The sequence below is a fragment of the Tasmannia lanceolata genome, unplaced genomic scaffold (assembly GCF_043159265.1).
Source record: "Tasmannia lanceolata isolate RefF3 unplaced genomic scaffold, GAP_Taslan_0.1 ptg000013l, whole genome shotgun sequence".
NCBI lineage: Eukaryota > Viridiplantae > Streptophyta > Magnoliopsida > Canellales > Winteraceae > Tasmannia > Tasmannia lanceolata.
This window is the reverse complement of record NW_027518690.1, coordinates 8,310,773-8,327,084: the sequence shown is the minus strand read 5'-3', so window position 1 is coordinate 8,327,084 and position 16,312 is coordinate 8,310,773. Positions and strand designations below refer to the sequence as shown.

Sequence of the window (16,312 nt, the reverse complement as noted above, 5' to 3'; positions counted from 1 at the left end):
AGAAAGATTTTTATGTTGATTGTCTAAGAATTACAAAGGGGAAAAAATGAAGGTAAGAGCCCTTACAAAAACAAGAGAGCAGTGACGCAATCCGGACAAAAACAAAACACAAGGCCTAAACCAGAACCACCAAAAACACTACATTGCAAAATAGACAAACTATGCCACCAGGGTAGGAGTCAGAAACCATAGTAAGGCGACCAACTGTGGTATTATCTTCTCTATTAACATGGAAGAATGCGCAATCCACCTTCCTCAACTTGTCAAAGATCTCTCTAAACAAAGATCTAAATCTTCAAGGGGGAACTGACTCCTTTCTTATCCATCAAATAGTATTGTGGGAGTCACCTTCAATCTATAACTTTGAAGCACCATAATAGGGAACAGCCTAACACCGCCTGAATCCCATGAACTTCAGCTTTTACAACATCACAATTCTCGCAAGTACAACATAAATGAAAAACTTGCGAGGAAATTGAACAATCACACAAACAATCCAATATTTCTTCACAGACAATGTTAGCGAGAGACAAAAAGACAACATATTTGATCAGAATACGATCCACTTGGGGTAAAACCTAAAACCCAAAAATGGATGTCTTGTAACTATTCATCAAACCGAAAATAAATTGTCTTATTACATATGCTGTCCAAGGAAACCTAGGTAAAAAATTTCTAAAACTATAAACTTCTAAATTAGATGCTTTGCTTACTAAACTCAAGCAAATGACTCGTCCCGTATTACAAGTTACTTATCCCAACCCAAACATATCATATTCTCAATTTAAAAACTTTTCAAATTAGAAAGATTCCAATTTCTGACTTGAAAATGTTATTCATGTTTTCTTTCCTCGAGACCCACCATATCCTGCGTAAATTTATCCAAAAAAGTTAAATAACAATCACTAAAAACTGTCATAAGTCATATTGATTTGCCAATTTTGCTGAATTTAATGAGCTTGTTCGTGAACTCTGCTTTCTTTGCATCACATCTGTTCTTGGAGCTTTGATTTAGTTGACTGTGGATGGATGTAACTAATGTTCTTTGCTAATCCATTCAGGTATTGGGATACTAGGCAGCCAAACCCAGTGCATACCCAACAACTCCCAGACCGCTGCTATTCATTAACAGTTCGACATCCTCTGATGGTTGTTGGCACTGCAGATCGTAATTTGATAGTTTTTAACTTGCAAAACCCTCAGGTATTTGATATAACTCCTCAAATGACGCATTATTGTCATTCACCAAGTGTTGCTTTGACATATGTTTTAGGTGACCAACAAAAATATAACTTAGACCTATTCATATAATTATCAGACTGAGTGAAGATGCATAAATAACATATCAGGGTTAGGTAATATGAATGCTTGAGATGTAATTTCACATGAGAGGGATAAGATGTCATCCATAAATTACTTGTAACAGTACCATGACAAAGTATTATTGATCTATGCTATCATAGATTTTTTTCAAGTTCATGTTTGAGTATATTCAAACTATAGTATAATGTATTTTTATGGGCGTAATATTTTAGGTTTTGGCTTTTAGATTTCAACCTAAACCAACTTGAAATGACCTAAATGTTTTTGTTTCCATACTGAAACCAAAACTTTAATTGTATAAGTGTTATACTTTACCAAAATGTATTGTGCAATTATATTTCAGCTACCAGTACTTGCACAACCGCATTGTGATAGCCTTTAACATCTGTTTTAAATATGTAAAACAAGGTGAGTTCGCCCCATTATCAAAATATGGTGTAGATACCAGTGGCCTATATTCAGATGAATTTGCATGTGAAATGTGGGGTATATATTATGTATAAATATTTATTTGAATTATATTTAAAATGTGGTATCCGTAGAATTATCAGATATGCGTGACAACATATGTCACTAAATGTTCGATGTTGTTGAACCATTTGGTGTGTTTTGCTTCTGTGATCGAATTTTAGTGTGTTTGTGCTTATTCTAAGCAATTAGTAAAGTTTCATGTTAAATGTCCATCATTTGCATATGTTTCCACGAATTTACAGGATTTTCACCAAAATTTCCATCCGAAACGGACATGTTTCTATTTCCTTAACGACCGCAACACATACTGAAATAGAAACATGAAACCTTGATTTCCAGTTGTAGTTTTATTCCACTGACTTGTGTCATATCTTCTGGAGGAATCCTTTCAAGACAAAGGAGGAGAACATCAGGGGCAGGACTGCCATTCCCTGCATGGCTGCTTGTGGGCCATACCTCCTGCACGGCTTGGCCCTAATATGTGCATGAAGTGGCAGCCCTGGCCATGCTGTCCTCCCTGGGCGTTCTCAAATCATTTTTATATCTTATATTTCATGTGTATGCTCTACTTACACTGCAATCTTAGTTACTTCATAATGTTGTAGAATTTATTGGTTACCTTATACAATGAACATTATGCATATCTTCCACTGTAATACATTTACCATATGCATATCCTCTTTATTCTAATTTTTTTTTCCATTAATTACAGACTGAGTTTAAGAGAATTAGTTCACCTCTCAAGTATCAGACAAGATGCGTTGCTGCATTTCCTGATCAACAAGGCTTTTTGGTAAATTTTTTGTATTTCTTTTACTTTTTTCCACTTCCTATAATCATCTGACCAAGTTATGAGAATTTGAAGCTCAAGGCTTTATAGTTTGTTCTCATTTTTTGTTATCTAGCTGCAATAGTAATTTGTGCTGCAATAGTTATGAGAATTTGTCCTGTTTCACTTTTCTACAACCTAAGTTTAGTGTTTGTTAGTTTGAGGTAGATGCCCATCCGTGTGAACTTTTTTATTAAATTGTTATGAAACATAATTTTCTTAAACTATGCTTATATTCCAATTTTAAAGTAAGCATATGTACTGCTATTTCTTGTGATTTGTGATTTCCATGAGGCATTAATGTGAAAATTAGCTATAAAAGTTACAAATATTTAAGGGGAGAAATTTGTTTCTTAATTCGCATTGTTAGTTTGAGTTTTGACCGAAATCCATTCATCCAACCATCATATGAGTCGACCTGTATTACAAAAAACCAAATTGTGTAGTCTTATGATACCTTGAGGTGGGCATGGTTTTAAATTTTGATAGAAACGAACACAAAACAACGAAAATGTTTATGTTTCCATCCCAATCGAAATGCATCCCGAAACCAAAATCGTAAGTGCATTAGTAGTATAATACATCAGTTTGTTTTATATAATTATATTTATAATTGCATGTGAAATGTGGTGTATGTATTATATATAAATATTTATATTAATTTCATCTGAAATATGGCATGTACTGAATTATCATACATGCATGATGTTGGCTTGGGCGTTAGACCCATATCGGAGGTTGGCTGCGTGGTCTAGGCCTATGTGCCAGCAATTCGCTAGAGTGCTTGGGCGCTAGGATCCAAATTGGAGGTTGGCCGCATGGTCCTAAGCCTGTGTGCCTCCCAAAACCACGATGGTGCTACGCAATAAAGATAATGGTTGCCCCTTTCCCATCACCAATTGGTTTTGGGATACTTGGTAGCGCCACGATCCTACAAGTGGTATCAGAGCAAGTCACGGGTTCGAGTCTCCCCAGGGTTATTGGTTGCCCATTGTTGGCTTGGGTGCTAGGCCTAGATTGGAGGTTGGCTGCATGATCTAGGCCTGTGCCAGCAATGCCCCCAAAGGCCTTGGGCGCTAGGATCCAGATCAGAGGTTGGCCGCTTGGTCCTAGGCCTTTGTGCCCCCCAATACCATGATGGTACTACTCAATAAAGATAATGGTTGCGCCTTTCCCGTCAACAATTGGTTTTGGGATAGTTGGTTGCGCCACGGCCCACGTTCCTACACATGACAACACATGCCACTAAGTGTTCGATGTTATTAAACCATTGTGGATGGTTGTCTTGATTTTGTAATGGTTTTTAAGTATTTATTTGTGCTTATTCTAGTATTTTCTGAAGTTTCATCTTAAAATGATATCATTTGCATATGTTTCCATACGTGTCCGCGGTTTTAAAGGATTTCCACCCAAATTTCCAACTAAAATCAAAATTTGAAACCTTAGAGGTGGGGCCTAACGTGTTTGCAACAGTTTAGAAAATAAGATATTTATAACAGTTTTTAGAACTTTTTTGGAACTTTATGCATGTAAATCTGGATACAGTTACCTCATTTTATTCACCACCACATTTTATACTAAATATATTACCAAGTTTGAAGTTTGATGCTTGATACTTCTATTATTGCCTAAGATCTCTGTCAAAGGTTCAACCCCAGGCAAATTCATCTAAGCAAGGAGGAAAATCTTGAGGTGTTTGTAAGGTTATTGAAAAGGTGCCTGATGTATTATCAGGAATTTTATTGTGCCTTTTTTTTTTGCTTAAACCAAATTCATGAAGTAAAGGCAAATTCATCTAGTCCTTTAAAAAGTTTTTTTTTCTTTTGAATAGCTCCTTTTTTTGAATGGTTTCTTTAAAGGGTTTTACACACTAAATCAGTCTAAGATGACTTTTCGGAACAAATACAAACAATTGCATGTTTAAATAGTTTATCACAAGGCGATTAGGGCGTGGAACAGTCTTCAAAGCCACCCAAAGAACTGATCTAGGGCAGTAAATAAGAGATTAAGCTAGAAGAAATTCACAAGAAAAACAATCAATAAAACCTAATCAATAGAAGAGAGAATAGGAATATCACTTTCTTGAAGGAAAATAGCCAAAATCCAGCCAAATGGCACTCCAAACCACATTTTGGTGGAGACTCTCTCTCTCTCTCTCCAAATCAAAAATAGAATCCAAAAGCCAATTACCCCTCACTTAGGCTGCCTACTTTACCCTAAACCAATACCCATTTATGCCCAACTAGAATAACCTTTAAATAAGAGAAAGACAAACTAAACTTAAATAAAAGAAGTCTCCCTAAGGCTACGTAACCGTTGGCCCTTTGGTGGCTCATGGTCCCTAGACTCTCTACACATGCGAATCCTTGGCGGGCCATGCATCATTCTTTTTCAGTTGGAGAACCCGTACTCGAGTTAGTTGCTCTCTGACAATAACTTCCTTGCCTCGGTACTTGTACAAATTTGAATCATTGAAGATGTTGAAAGTCTCCATGTTCATGACAAGTGAATCACAGAAGTGTTGCTCGTAGTCTTCTTCAATACGGTGAATGGCCCATCACTTTTGCTATTGAGCTTGTTGTAAGTATCCACAAGAAACCATTATTTGTGCAATTAAAGCGTGACGAGATCTCCTTCGTTAAACTCTTGACGTCTTTTGTGCTTTTCGGCTTGACTTATACTTCAAATTGCTCAGCTATAGCTTCTTGTGCATCTCATGTATCTCCTTGATCCCCATCACCATCTTTGATGCATCATGAATGATTTCTCCCACAACCGAAAATGACACCATGTCAAGAAGACTCTTCGAATTCCGCCCATAGACAACCTCAAGTGGACTCTTCCTCGTAGACCTAATGCTTGAAGAGTTATATGAGAACTCTACTTTAGGTAGTGTTAGATCTCACAATTTCTTTCGACTACCAACAATGTTTCTCAAAAGATTTCCGAGGTTACGGTTCACCACTTTGGTTTGTCCATTGTCTGGAGGTGATATGGACTGCTATACTATAACTGTACGTTCATCTCTCTCCTTAGTGTTCTCAAAAAGTGATTGAGAAACTTTGGCCCTAACTGACGTGATTATCTTGGGCACCCCATTTAACTTCGTCACCTCCTTGAAGTGTAGATTTGGCGACATGTAAGCCTTCTATTATCTTTTTACATGTTAGATAATGAGCCATCTAAGAGAACCGATTACAAATATGAAAGATAGGTTCATTACCTTATTGAGGCAGTGGACTTCCTACGACAAAGTCCATGCCAACATGCTTAAGGTTTTAAATTTCGGTTTCGGTTTCGGTCGGCACGGAAACAAAAACATTTCAGTTTCAGTGGAAATTACAGTGGAAATCTTGTAAAATGACAGAAACATATGCAAATAATGAAATTTTAAGATGAAACTTTGGAAAATGCTAGAATAAGCACAAATACTTAGAAACCATCACGTAAGCAACAAAGCCATCCATAGTGGCTTAATCACATTGAATACATAGTGACATGCGTTGTCGCACATATCTGGAACAATTAAGTTAATAAAGAAGTACAATGTAACGAAGTATAAGAAAGTTCAATGACCAGTCTCCTCTCCAAGGACACCATCTATATGTTAATACGCTATAAATATTTTTATACGATGTAAATCATAACCCCTTTTCATTCTTTGTCGTTCCAACCATTTTGGTTGAATTTCGAGAATTTCGGCTGACTTTCAAGAATTTTGGTCAGAAATAATGACGTGGAAGGAAGTCATTGAGATTTTGTTTCGGTGGGGATGGAAACCGACACATTTCAGTCATTTTGGGGAAATTTCGAGGAAATTAAAACCATGAATGTGCTCCAATGGAGCCTGTAGGTCTGGCAATGGAGTGTACAACCCAATATTCTGGCTTTGACCCTTGGCTACTAGGCATATATGACATCATTCCGCAAGTCAGATGATGTGCCCGCACATCTTGAGCCAGTAATACTCCTCTTCAACCATGTCAATCATCTCAGTTAGCCCCCCTCTATGTATTTCGAACATGATGCTCCCTAGTCACAAATATCCCTAATATTATTTATAATATCACGATATTTTGCGATTTTTTGATAACAACCAAATTATAAAGTTGTCTCGAGACATTGAAAAATCATTGAAATATTTTCATATTTTATTTTGGAAAAATTCTCAAAAAATTGTGATTTTTATCTTAAAATCTCAAAAAAGGGTGAAGTTGGCTAATTTCTCAAAAAGGGGTGAAACGCATCCCAAGGAGTGTTTTAGGACTAAAATGCCCTTATGTTGCCTTTCCCTCCAAGAAAATGAGCAACAAATCCCAATGCATTTCACCTACCAATTTGACTTTTTTACCTTCTTCCCACGTCAAAATAAAACTCCATTGGCTGTTGTAAAAATCCCAAATGAAAATCCATTGCAGAGAGGTGAAACTCCCCTCTCCTAAAATGTAGATTTTATTGGATCTTTTCTTTGGCTATCAAACCTAAGCTTCTCAAGTAGGTCCATTGTGCATACATTTAACATGTTCCTTACACTGCTATGGTGTATTGTCATCTTGTTTACTTGTTAGGGATTTGTTATGGTTGTGTTAGGCATTTGTTATTGTCATCATCCTCTTTCCAATGCTATGGTGTATTGTTATAATCTCTCTATTGCCCTCTATGTTTCTATTTAGAGTAAACCAGGATGAAACTCATGTCTATACAAGTACAGCCACTATAAATAGTGAGAATGACTGTATTTATTGGATTTTAAACACTCGGAACCACTAATTAGACCTAGGAACCACTAATTATACCTAGGAACCACTAATTTTACCTAGGAACCACTATTTACCAGTATTTAGTGGTTCCAAGGTATAAATAGTGGTTCACACAATCTAATATTACTTCAGTGGATGTCAAAGTTGTAATGAATGTATGAACAATTGGTTAAATAGTTGTCTAAACAGTCAGATCTTATCATGGTTCATAGTTTAGATGGCCTAATACTTGTTCCGTTCCGAGAGTTTAAATTGTGAGATTGAAATAGCTATGCAGTCAAAACTACTATAAATAGTGAGAATGACTGTATTTATTGGATTTTAAACACTCGGAACCACTAATTATACCTAGGAACCACTAATTTTACCTAGGAACCACTATTTACCAGTATTTAGTGGTTCCAAGGTATAAATAGTGGTTCACACGATCTAATATTACTTCAGTAGATGTCAAAGTTGTAATGAATGTATGAACAATTGGTTAAATAGTTGTCTAAATAGTCAGATCTTATCGTGGTTCATAGTTTAGATGGCCTAATGCTTGTTCCGTTCCGAGAGTTTAAATTGTGAGATTGAAATAGTTATGCAGTCAAAACTACTATAAATAGTGAGAATGACTGTATTTATTGGATTTTAAACACTCGGAACCACTAAATAGACCTAGGAACCACTAATTATACCTAGGAACCAATAATTTAACCTAGGAAATTATACCTTGGAACCACTAATTTTACCTAGGAACCACTATTTACCAGTATTTAGTGGTTCCAAGGTATAAATAGTTGTTCGAAGGTATAAATAGTGGTTCCAAGGTAGAAATATTGCTTCACACAATCTAATATTGCTTCAATGGATGTCAAAGTTGTAATGAATGTATGAACAATGGGTTAAATAGTTGTCTGAACAGTTAGATCTCATAGTGGTTCATAGTTTAGATGGCCTAATACTAGTTCCGTTCCGAGACTTTAAATTGTGAGATTGAAATAGTTATGCAGTCAAAACCACTATAAAAAGTGAGAATGACTGTATTATTGGATTTTAAACACTCGGAACCACTAATTAGACCTAGGAACCATTAATTTTACCTAGGAACCACTAATTTTACCTAGGAACCACTAATTATACCTTTTCACATGTTTTACACCTGTCTGGCGGAATGGTGGAAAGGTCGACCTGTAATTGGTCTTCCTACCTGTTTGGTCAAATGGTGAAAAGGTCGACCTGTAGGTCGACCTATCAAGGCAAATTCCCACATGTTTGACATATGCTATAAAGGTCGACCTGCAGGCATGGTTTTAAATTTCGGCCGAAATATAAACAAAATTCACAGTGAGTCGGAAAAGTACCAAACTTCGCCGAAACGTTTCAGAAATTTCAGCCGAAACGTTTTGTTTCGGTAAAATTTCGGAAATTTCGGTGAAACGTTTCGGTGAAGTACCGAAATTTTGGTGAAATAATTTCGGAAATTTCAGTGAAATAATTTCGGAATTTTCGGTGAAACATTTCGGAACCGAAATTTCGGTGAAATTTTTACAAGATTTCGTCCGAAATTTCGTACCGAAATCGAAACCGAAACCGAGATTTAAAACCTTGCCTGCAGGTCGACCTATTATGGCAAATTCGCACCTGTTTACGAAGAATGTAAAAAGGTCGACCTTCAGGTGTGACCCGTACAATACTATTTGCATTGTATTTCATTAGATAACCCTGTGTCACAGGTGTGACCCGTACAATACTATTTGCATTGTATTTCATTAGATAACCCTGTGGAAATGATTTTTTAGGCACAACCTATTTGCATTGTGGCTTATCTAATGGACGATTTGGATCATCCTATGGTGTGGTATGGGTGGGGCCTACGTTGTTCAAAGATGGTGTGGCCAAAAGAAACTGTTGGTGGAATGGTGGGCCCATCTTTGAACAATGTAGGCCCCACCCATACCACACCATAGGATGATCCAAACCGTCCATTAGATGGGCCATAAACGTAAATATGTTGCGTCCCAAAATATCATTTCGATAGGCTGATCCTAGCCCTTCGATCTAAATAGAAACTACATCTTATGCAACCTCTATAGTTTGTAAGGTTGTGATCATCCTATGGAAATGATTTTGGGGCACAACCTATTTACATTGTGGCCCATCAAATGAATGGTTTGGATCATCCTATGGAGTTGGCCGTATAGTAACATTAAGGCCCGTCCACAATATAGGATGATCCAAGCCGTCCATGGTTTGGATAATCCTATAGAGTTGGTCGTACAGTAACATTAAGGCCCAATCGTAGGCCCCACCTATATTTTTCAAATTGAAGCGTAGCGTCCACAACATAGGATGATCCAAGCTGTCCATGGTTTGGATCATCCTATTGTGTGGTTTGTACAGTAACATTAACCCAATTTAGGCCCCACCCATATTTTTAAAATGAAGTGTACCGTCCAGGGATGATCCGAGCCGTCCATTTGATGGGCCATAACATTAATGGCTTGTGCCCCAAAAATCATTTGCATAGGATGATCACAACCCTCCAATGTATAGAGGTTTCCATAATAAGCAATTTCTCTTTATATCTGAGGGCTAGGATCATCATATGGAAATGGTTTTTTGGGACACAACCTATTTACGATGTGGCCTATCAAATGGACTGCTTGGATCATCCTATGGTCTGGACGGTACACTGTTATAGTGGGTTGGATTTGGGCACCAACTCACCAACGAGGAGAATTTGGGGGCCCCCTCAATTGTTTTTGTTGTGGAGAGAGAGAGGTGGGAAAAGGTCAAAATGTTAGGTGAAATGCGTTGGGACAACATAAGGGCATTTTCGTCCTAAAACAATCATTGGGATGCGTTTCACCCCTTTTTGAGAAATTAGCCAACTTCACCCTTTTTTGAGATTTTAAGATAAAAATCACATTTTTTTGAGAATTTTTCCTTTTATTTTTTATTGCGAAAATTTCACCGAATATCATGATAAATTCATGATATTATTTGTTGTCCTAATTTGTATCTTAAATTTAGGGGAGTGATAAATTGACCCCCATATATCTTAAATCTACCCCCCATATAGGGTGGTGTAGAGAGAGAGAGAGAGAGAGAGAGAGAGAGAGAGAGAGAAATTAGGGGGTCGATTTAAGATATTAGGGGGTCGATTTATCACTGCCCTAAATTTAATATATGCTATGAAGCATGGGTGGTACGGGTACGGGGTGCGGGTACGACACGACACGGGTGCGTGGGTACGTGATTTTCCAAAAGAACCTGGTGCGGGTACGTTCGGGTACTTCAAATATAATAATATATTTTAATATTTTATTATATATTTATAAAAATTAAAAAAAAAAATTGGACGGCAATCAAATAACAATAACATCACCAAAATGGAAAATTCTAATATTACTCTTCATTTCATAAGTGATTAAGTTCCATATTTCATAACATGAGGCATCAATACATCATTCATTAGAAAAAAAGTCTGTCGCCAGTGTGTTGACCAGTGCCTGACAAGATGAATAATTTTTAGAGACCAAATTATGAGATTTTTTATACCAGACTTTTGGGATTTAATAATGTTTGGACATGATAGATTTTATGAATTTTTTAAATTTGAAAAATACCCCACCGTTTGGAAGTTACAAAAGTTAAAATTTTGACCCGACCCTTTTTCTTCGAATTTTGTACTAGAACAAGAGGGTTGACTTTTTTTCCCTTTTTAGATTTGGGTCTTGAAACTATTTTTAATAAATCCAAATGGGGGGTATTCCGTTATTTACATGTAAATCTTAAGTAAATGGACATTTTCTTAAATGGTTTACATGTAAATACTAAGTACAGGAGAGGAGAGAGAAGCAGCAGGAAGGATTTACACCAGCTGAGAGAAGCAGGATGTGTCAGGTATGCGTGGGTGCGCACTCGACACGCACTCAACAACCAAAATTGGGCTTTATTTTATTCCTAAATATGGGTACGTACCCAGGACGTAGCCGCACCCAATACGTGTCGGGTAAGGGTACGGGAGCCCTGAGAGAGTACCCGTGCTTCCTAGAATATATATATATATATATATATATATATTAAATATTTTATTTTTCCAATTTTCCTGGATATATCCCTCGAAATAAGAATTTTTTAAAAATATTCCATGATACATCGTTCCCGAGATTTTTTTTCTTGAATGGTATTCTGGAGAAATTTTCTAGACAAATATTTGTGACTATGCTCTCGAAGAATCAGTCAAAATGCATAACCTAGTTCCTTTGAAAAGATGCCCATCCTGCACGCAATAGGCATGAACGGCTCCATACTAACATTGCGCTCAAATCGTAGAAAAATCCGCATCCTGTGCATATAGTTCTGGTATCATGTCAAAACTGATACCGTTGGGAGATAGAGCTCAACAACACGACTCTTTTGCCTCAAGCACATCAATGAAGATTGTGCTTCAGGGCCTTATGGTTTGAAAATAAAATGAACTCCTGTTAAATCAAACAATGCCTTCAAGGATAATGAACTTGAATAGTGGCATAGAACTCAACAATCTACTATGTAGATTATCGACCTATGACATTTTTTAGCTTTTCAATGAAGAATTCTATAGGATGACCCATGCAGCTCAATAGCGCTTCAATTCCCGCATGAAAGGCATCACAATCTACCATGGATGCTTTGTTGAAGTCTACTGAAGCTAAAACTGAAGCCTTTGTGGTTTGCTGAAATGTACCACCTCTGAGACCATCATGTTTTTTTTTTTTTGGTGTGTGCGTGCGCGCGCGCGCGCGTGTTGGGGGGGGGGGGGGGGGGGGGGAGTTGTAGACAAAACCAGTAACTTCTCAATGATGGGCTTGCAAATCTGGTTCATCAGTCCCATGGAAGTGTTAGGGACATTTGATTGCCTGAACGACATTGCTAGCCACTCATATAGTCCCTCTCGTGCTTTAAATTTGGTCTTCCACTTGTCCCTTGGCTGAATTTTGACACGGAGTCGGCCATTGCGAAGGTCGATCTTCGAGGACACTTGAGCTCTCTTCACCATGTTAATTATATCATCAACCCTCCTCGTGGAAAATTGATACTTGATAGTAATCTTGTTAGTACCCATGATTCCCTCTTCTTTGGTGTCAGAAGGACTGGGACTGCAAATAGGCTCATACTCTCCTTGATCATTCCCTACTACAATAATTGATCTAGTTTCCTTTGAAGCTCTTCATGTTCCTTAGGACTCATTCTATATGCCTGTTTGTTTGGCAAGCTTGACCTTGAAATGAGGTCTAGTAAGTATTGGATAGCCCTCATAGGAGGTGATCCTCCTTTTTTTCCCCATTGAATGTGCGAGTGTTTTCGCATCGATTGTGGAAAATTGTATGATTGTACTTCCATGGATGCCCTAAAAGAAAAAAAAGAAGGTCTCCATGGGGATTAGATTGCACTACACCTCATAGGATTTACTAATGAAAAATGAAACTAGATAGCACTTAGAAATTATTACCTCATTGCTTTTATTGAACCATGCAATCTTGTACTAGGGTACTTCTCTATCTTGAGTTGGAGCTTGTCAACCATGATCTGGGACACGGTGTTCTCACGACTGCCCCCATCAATAAGTCCCCATCAATAAATAGGTTGTACACTTTCCTCTGTGTATTTGGTGTCGAAGTTGTTCATGTGCAGCCAATCTTTCTGAGAAATCATAATCCTTTAGATGGTTAATGCTTTGTCACGATTAATGCGCGTGACCTCCTCATCTACTGCCCTATGTGGCTCACTGTCATAGAGTGGATAATCAACGTCTTAGTCATCTTCCTTAGCTAGATATACAAATTTTCTGTTTGGACAAGTTGATGATATATATGCCCAAATCCAAGTCATTTGAAGCACCTAGCGATGCCTCCGTGCTGATTTGCACAACTTGTACCCTGTCTCGCAGCTTTAGCTGCTGAAATAGGCAGATATCCCCTTTAAACTTTGTCTATGCCTCTATTCTAATATATCTTCATCTATCTCATAGAACTCTGTGAGCACAACTGACATAGAACTCTGTGAGCCTTCTTGTGGAATGTGTGTGGCATGAGTTAACCTTGAGTTTTTCACATAAATTGCTCCTTATGTCATCTCTTTAGATTTTCAAAATCCTGTTTTTCACCCTTAGAATTGGCAATACCTAATGCTCATAATTTGTGCTTGTTCTTTTGCTTTTGGTTGCTGGTTCCATATTTTTTTGTTTTATATCTGCAACAATATTTTTTGTTGTTTTTGCTCTATATGATGGTTCATCTATTGTGATTTTGAAACTGCTGTCTTTGTTTTTTTATAGGTTGGTTCAATAGAGGGAAGGGTTGGTGTACATCATTTGGATGATGCCCAACAAAGTAAAAACTTCACTTTCAAATGCCACAGGGAAGGGAATGAGATATACTCTGTCAACTCATTAAACTTCCATCCTGTATGATCTTTGGTTTGCTGTATTCCGTTCAAAGTGATGATGTTTTTCTTTATTTTGTCTTCTCTTGTTGATTACAAATTAACATTACTTTTCATTTCTTGCAATGGAAAATATATTGTTTCTACTTTTGTTGTTAAACAGCTATTTCCTTCTATATTGCTTATTGTTTCGATTGTGGTAGAGAGGTGAACTATTGAACTATAAACAATTACTTATCAAGGGGTTGAGCCTCTAGCTCAATTGTATAAGGCTTTTTTGTTCAACCTTGAGGTCTGAGGTTTAATGCGAGCTTACCTACAAAAAAGTTATCATTCTCTCATTATCTTCAACTAAATAAAAGAGCAACGAGCAAAGAAATAAGAAATATAATTTTTTTTGAACGGTAAATAAGAAATATAAAATTTCTATTAACATATAGCAATAAGTGTAGAAATCATGATTTTACCACTCGAAGAAACAAAAATATCAAGATTCGTAAGTAAATTGTCAAGACCACATAAAATGGAGTCACCTAGTCATACAACTTATAATTGCCCTTATGTTACCAATGGCACAAAATCAAGAGTTTTTGATTCATATAAAATCAAGGCTATCGCCTTTGAGACAAGTTGTACACCTTCAAATCGAGGCTTATGCCTCAAGTGCTATAAGCCTTTTAATTGCAACAAGGCATTTTAATGTCGCCTTGCCTATTGCCTCGAGACAAACTCCTTTAAAAAATGGTTAAAATGTTTAGCAGTTTTCACTTTTCATGATTTACTATCTACACTCAGTTCATTTCCATTAGGGCAAATTTATGTTCTTCTTTGATTCTTGCCAAAGCTCATCTTGGTTTATTCAGTTGATCTGCTGATATTATAAAGGCCAATATGTACATGGTAGTTTTCCCATTTCTTACAACGTTAAGCATTTTGGTTGTACATTTGATAGTGATTTGCATATGCATCATCCTTTTACAAGCTTACACAACTACCAACAGTTATGGCATATAACATGAGAATTGACATTCCCTTTAACAGATATTGATAATTGAGTGTGCGTGTCCAATATATCAAAAATTTATTTTGTTAAGATTCAAATGATGCAAATTTCTGTAACTTAATGCTCAAAGTTGGAAGCCATCTTGGATCTGAACATCCTCTTAAATGAAGGACACTAATGGTTCATCCACTGAGGCAATCATTGGTGGGCCATGCCCCAAAGGCCTATAGATTGGAAAGTCCATCTACTTGATTTCAAAGTGTGATGTTTTTGGAAGATTTTGATGAAGCATCATAACCCTATGACATTCCCATCGTTAGGAGTCCAAAAAATGAGACAATTATCGACATGCAATATGATAAAGTCTCGCCTTTTCAACATCCTTTGAATTAGACTGACGATAGCTGTTTCATCCAAATAAGCTATTATTAATGAACCATGACCCAAAGGGTCGCGCATCAAAGAATCCCATGATGGAATGTAGCGGTAGATGTAATGTGGGGACCTAGAGGGACATACTCTGATGAGCCAACATGACCCCTACTTAGAACATTGCATTAGTAGATGTCCTGAAAATGTACAACTAAAAAGAATGTAAACAATCATCCACATTACAAATGAAAAAAAGTCACCTCATCTCGACATCATCTTACCATGAAAAAAATGCCGCTATTTAAAATTTTCCCAAGTCAACCATTTACTTACCCGAGTCGACTCATATTACCTTAGCCGATTTCTGTCCAAGTTCAAGTTTTGCCATACTGAGTCCATAAAAAAAAAAATCTTTGACTTGCCTGGGTTAAAAATTGACCGCCTGCGACAATCATTGACTCTCCAAGTCGTCTCGGTTCTACCTTGGCCAAGTTATTCTCAGTCCTAGCATTTAATGCATGATACATCTAGAAAAGCCATAATGGGCAGGCCATGCCCAAAAGACTATAAATTGTGTAGACCCATTATTGTATGTAAGTAGTAGTCATGCTGGATTCTTTCAAGTACTTACTTTGATAAGCCGTGATGACCCCCCACATTAGACAATCTAATTGTGTATGATACCCAAATGTACTTTTAAATATAATTTATCCAATGGTCCACATTCAAAATAAGGAAGTCTAATTTTCCCAACATACTGAAATCCCAATAGTGAACATTAGGGCGGATGCCATGATGCGTTATTTGAACAATTTAATCCGGCGAACCATTATGAACCTCGTATTGGACAATCCCATGGGTGAAATTTTCACCTTGTAAATAAACACTTAATAGAATATAGCTGGTCGTACATATTTAAAATGAAATGTTCTACTAATTCCAAATCCTCTAAATTTGATGACACTAGTGGTTCATCCAAAGAAGCTATCATCGATACCTAGTGACCAATGATTACTGTAGATTGAACATCCAATTAGTTGATATAAGGGCCAAAATCATAATGTGTGCTTGGAAGGCCAAAATCATAATGCGTGTGTCAACTTTGATGGAGAACATTGATGGTTCATCTGTAGAAGTCAT

General features: G+C 37.0%; 1 protein-coding gene across 2 annotated transcripts in view; it reads left to right on the top strand.

Annotated features, from left to right (window-relative positions):
• RAE1 (Transducin/WD40 repeat-like superfamily protein) overlaps positions 1-16,312 on the top strand; it is a 37,913-nt gene that overhangs the window by 7,124 nt on the left and 14,477 nt on the right. For both annotated transcript variants that reach the window (XM_077393976.1, XM_077393975.1), the window contains exons 6-8: positions 1,062-1,203; positions 2,507-2,587; positions 13,691-13,819. In XM_077393976.1, the coding sequence (XP_077250091.1) occupies positions 1,062-1,203; positions 2,507-2,587; positions 13,691-13,819 (352 nt within the window). The remainder of the gene's footprint in view (positions 1-1,061; positions 1,204-2,506; positions 2,588-13,690; positions 13,820-16,312) is intronic.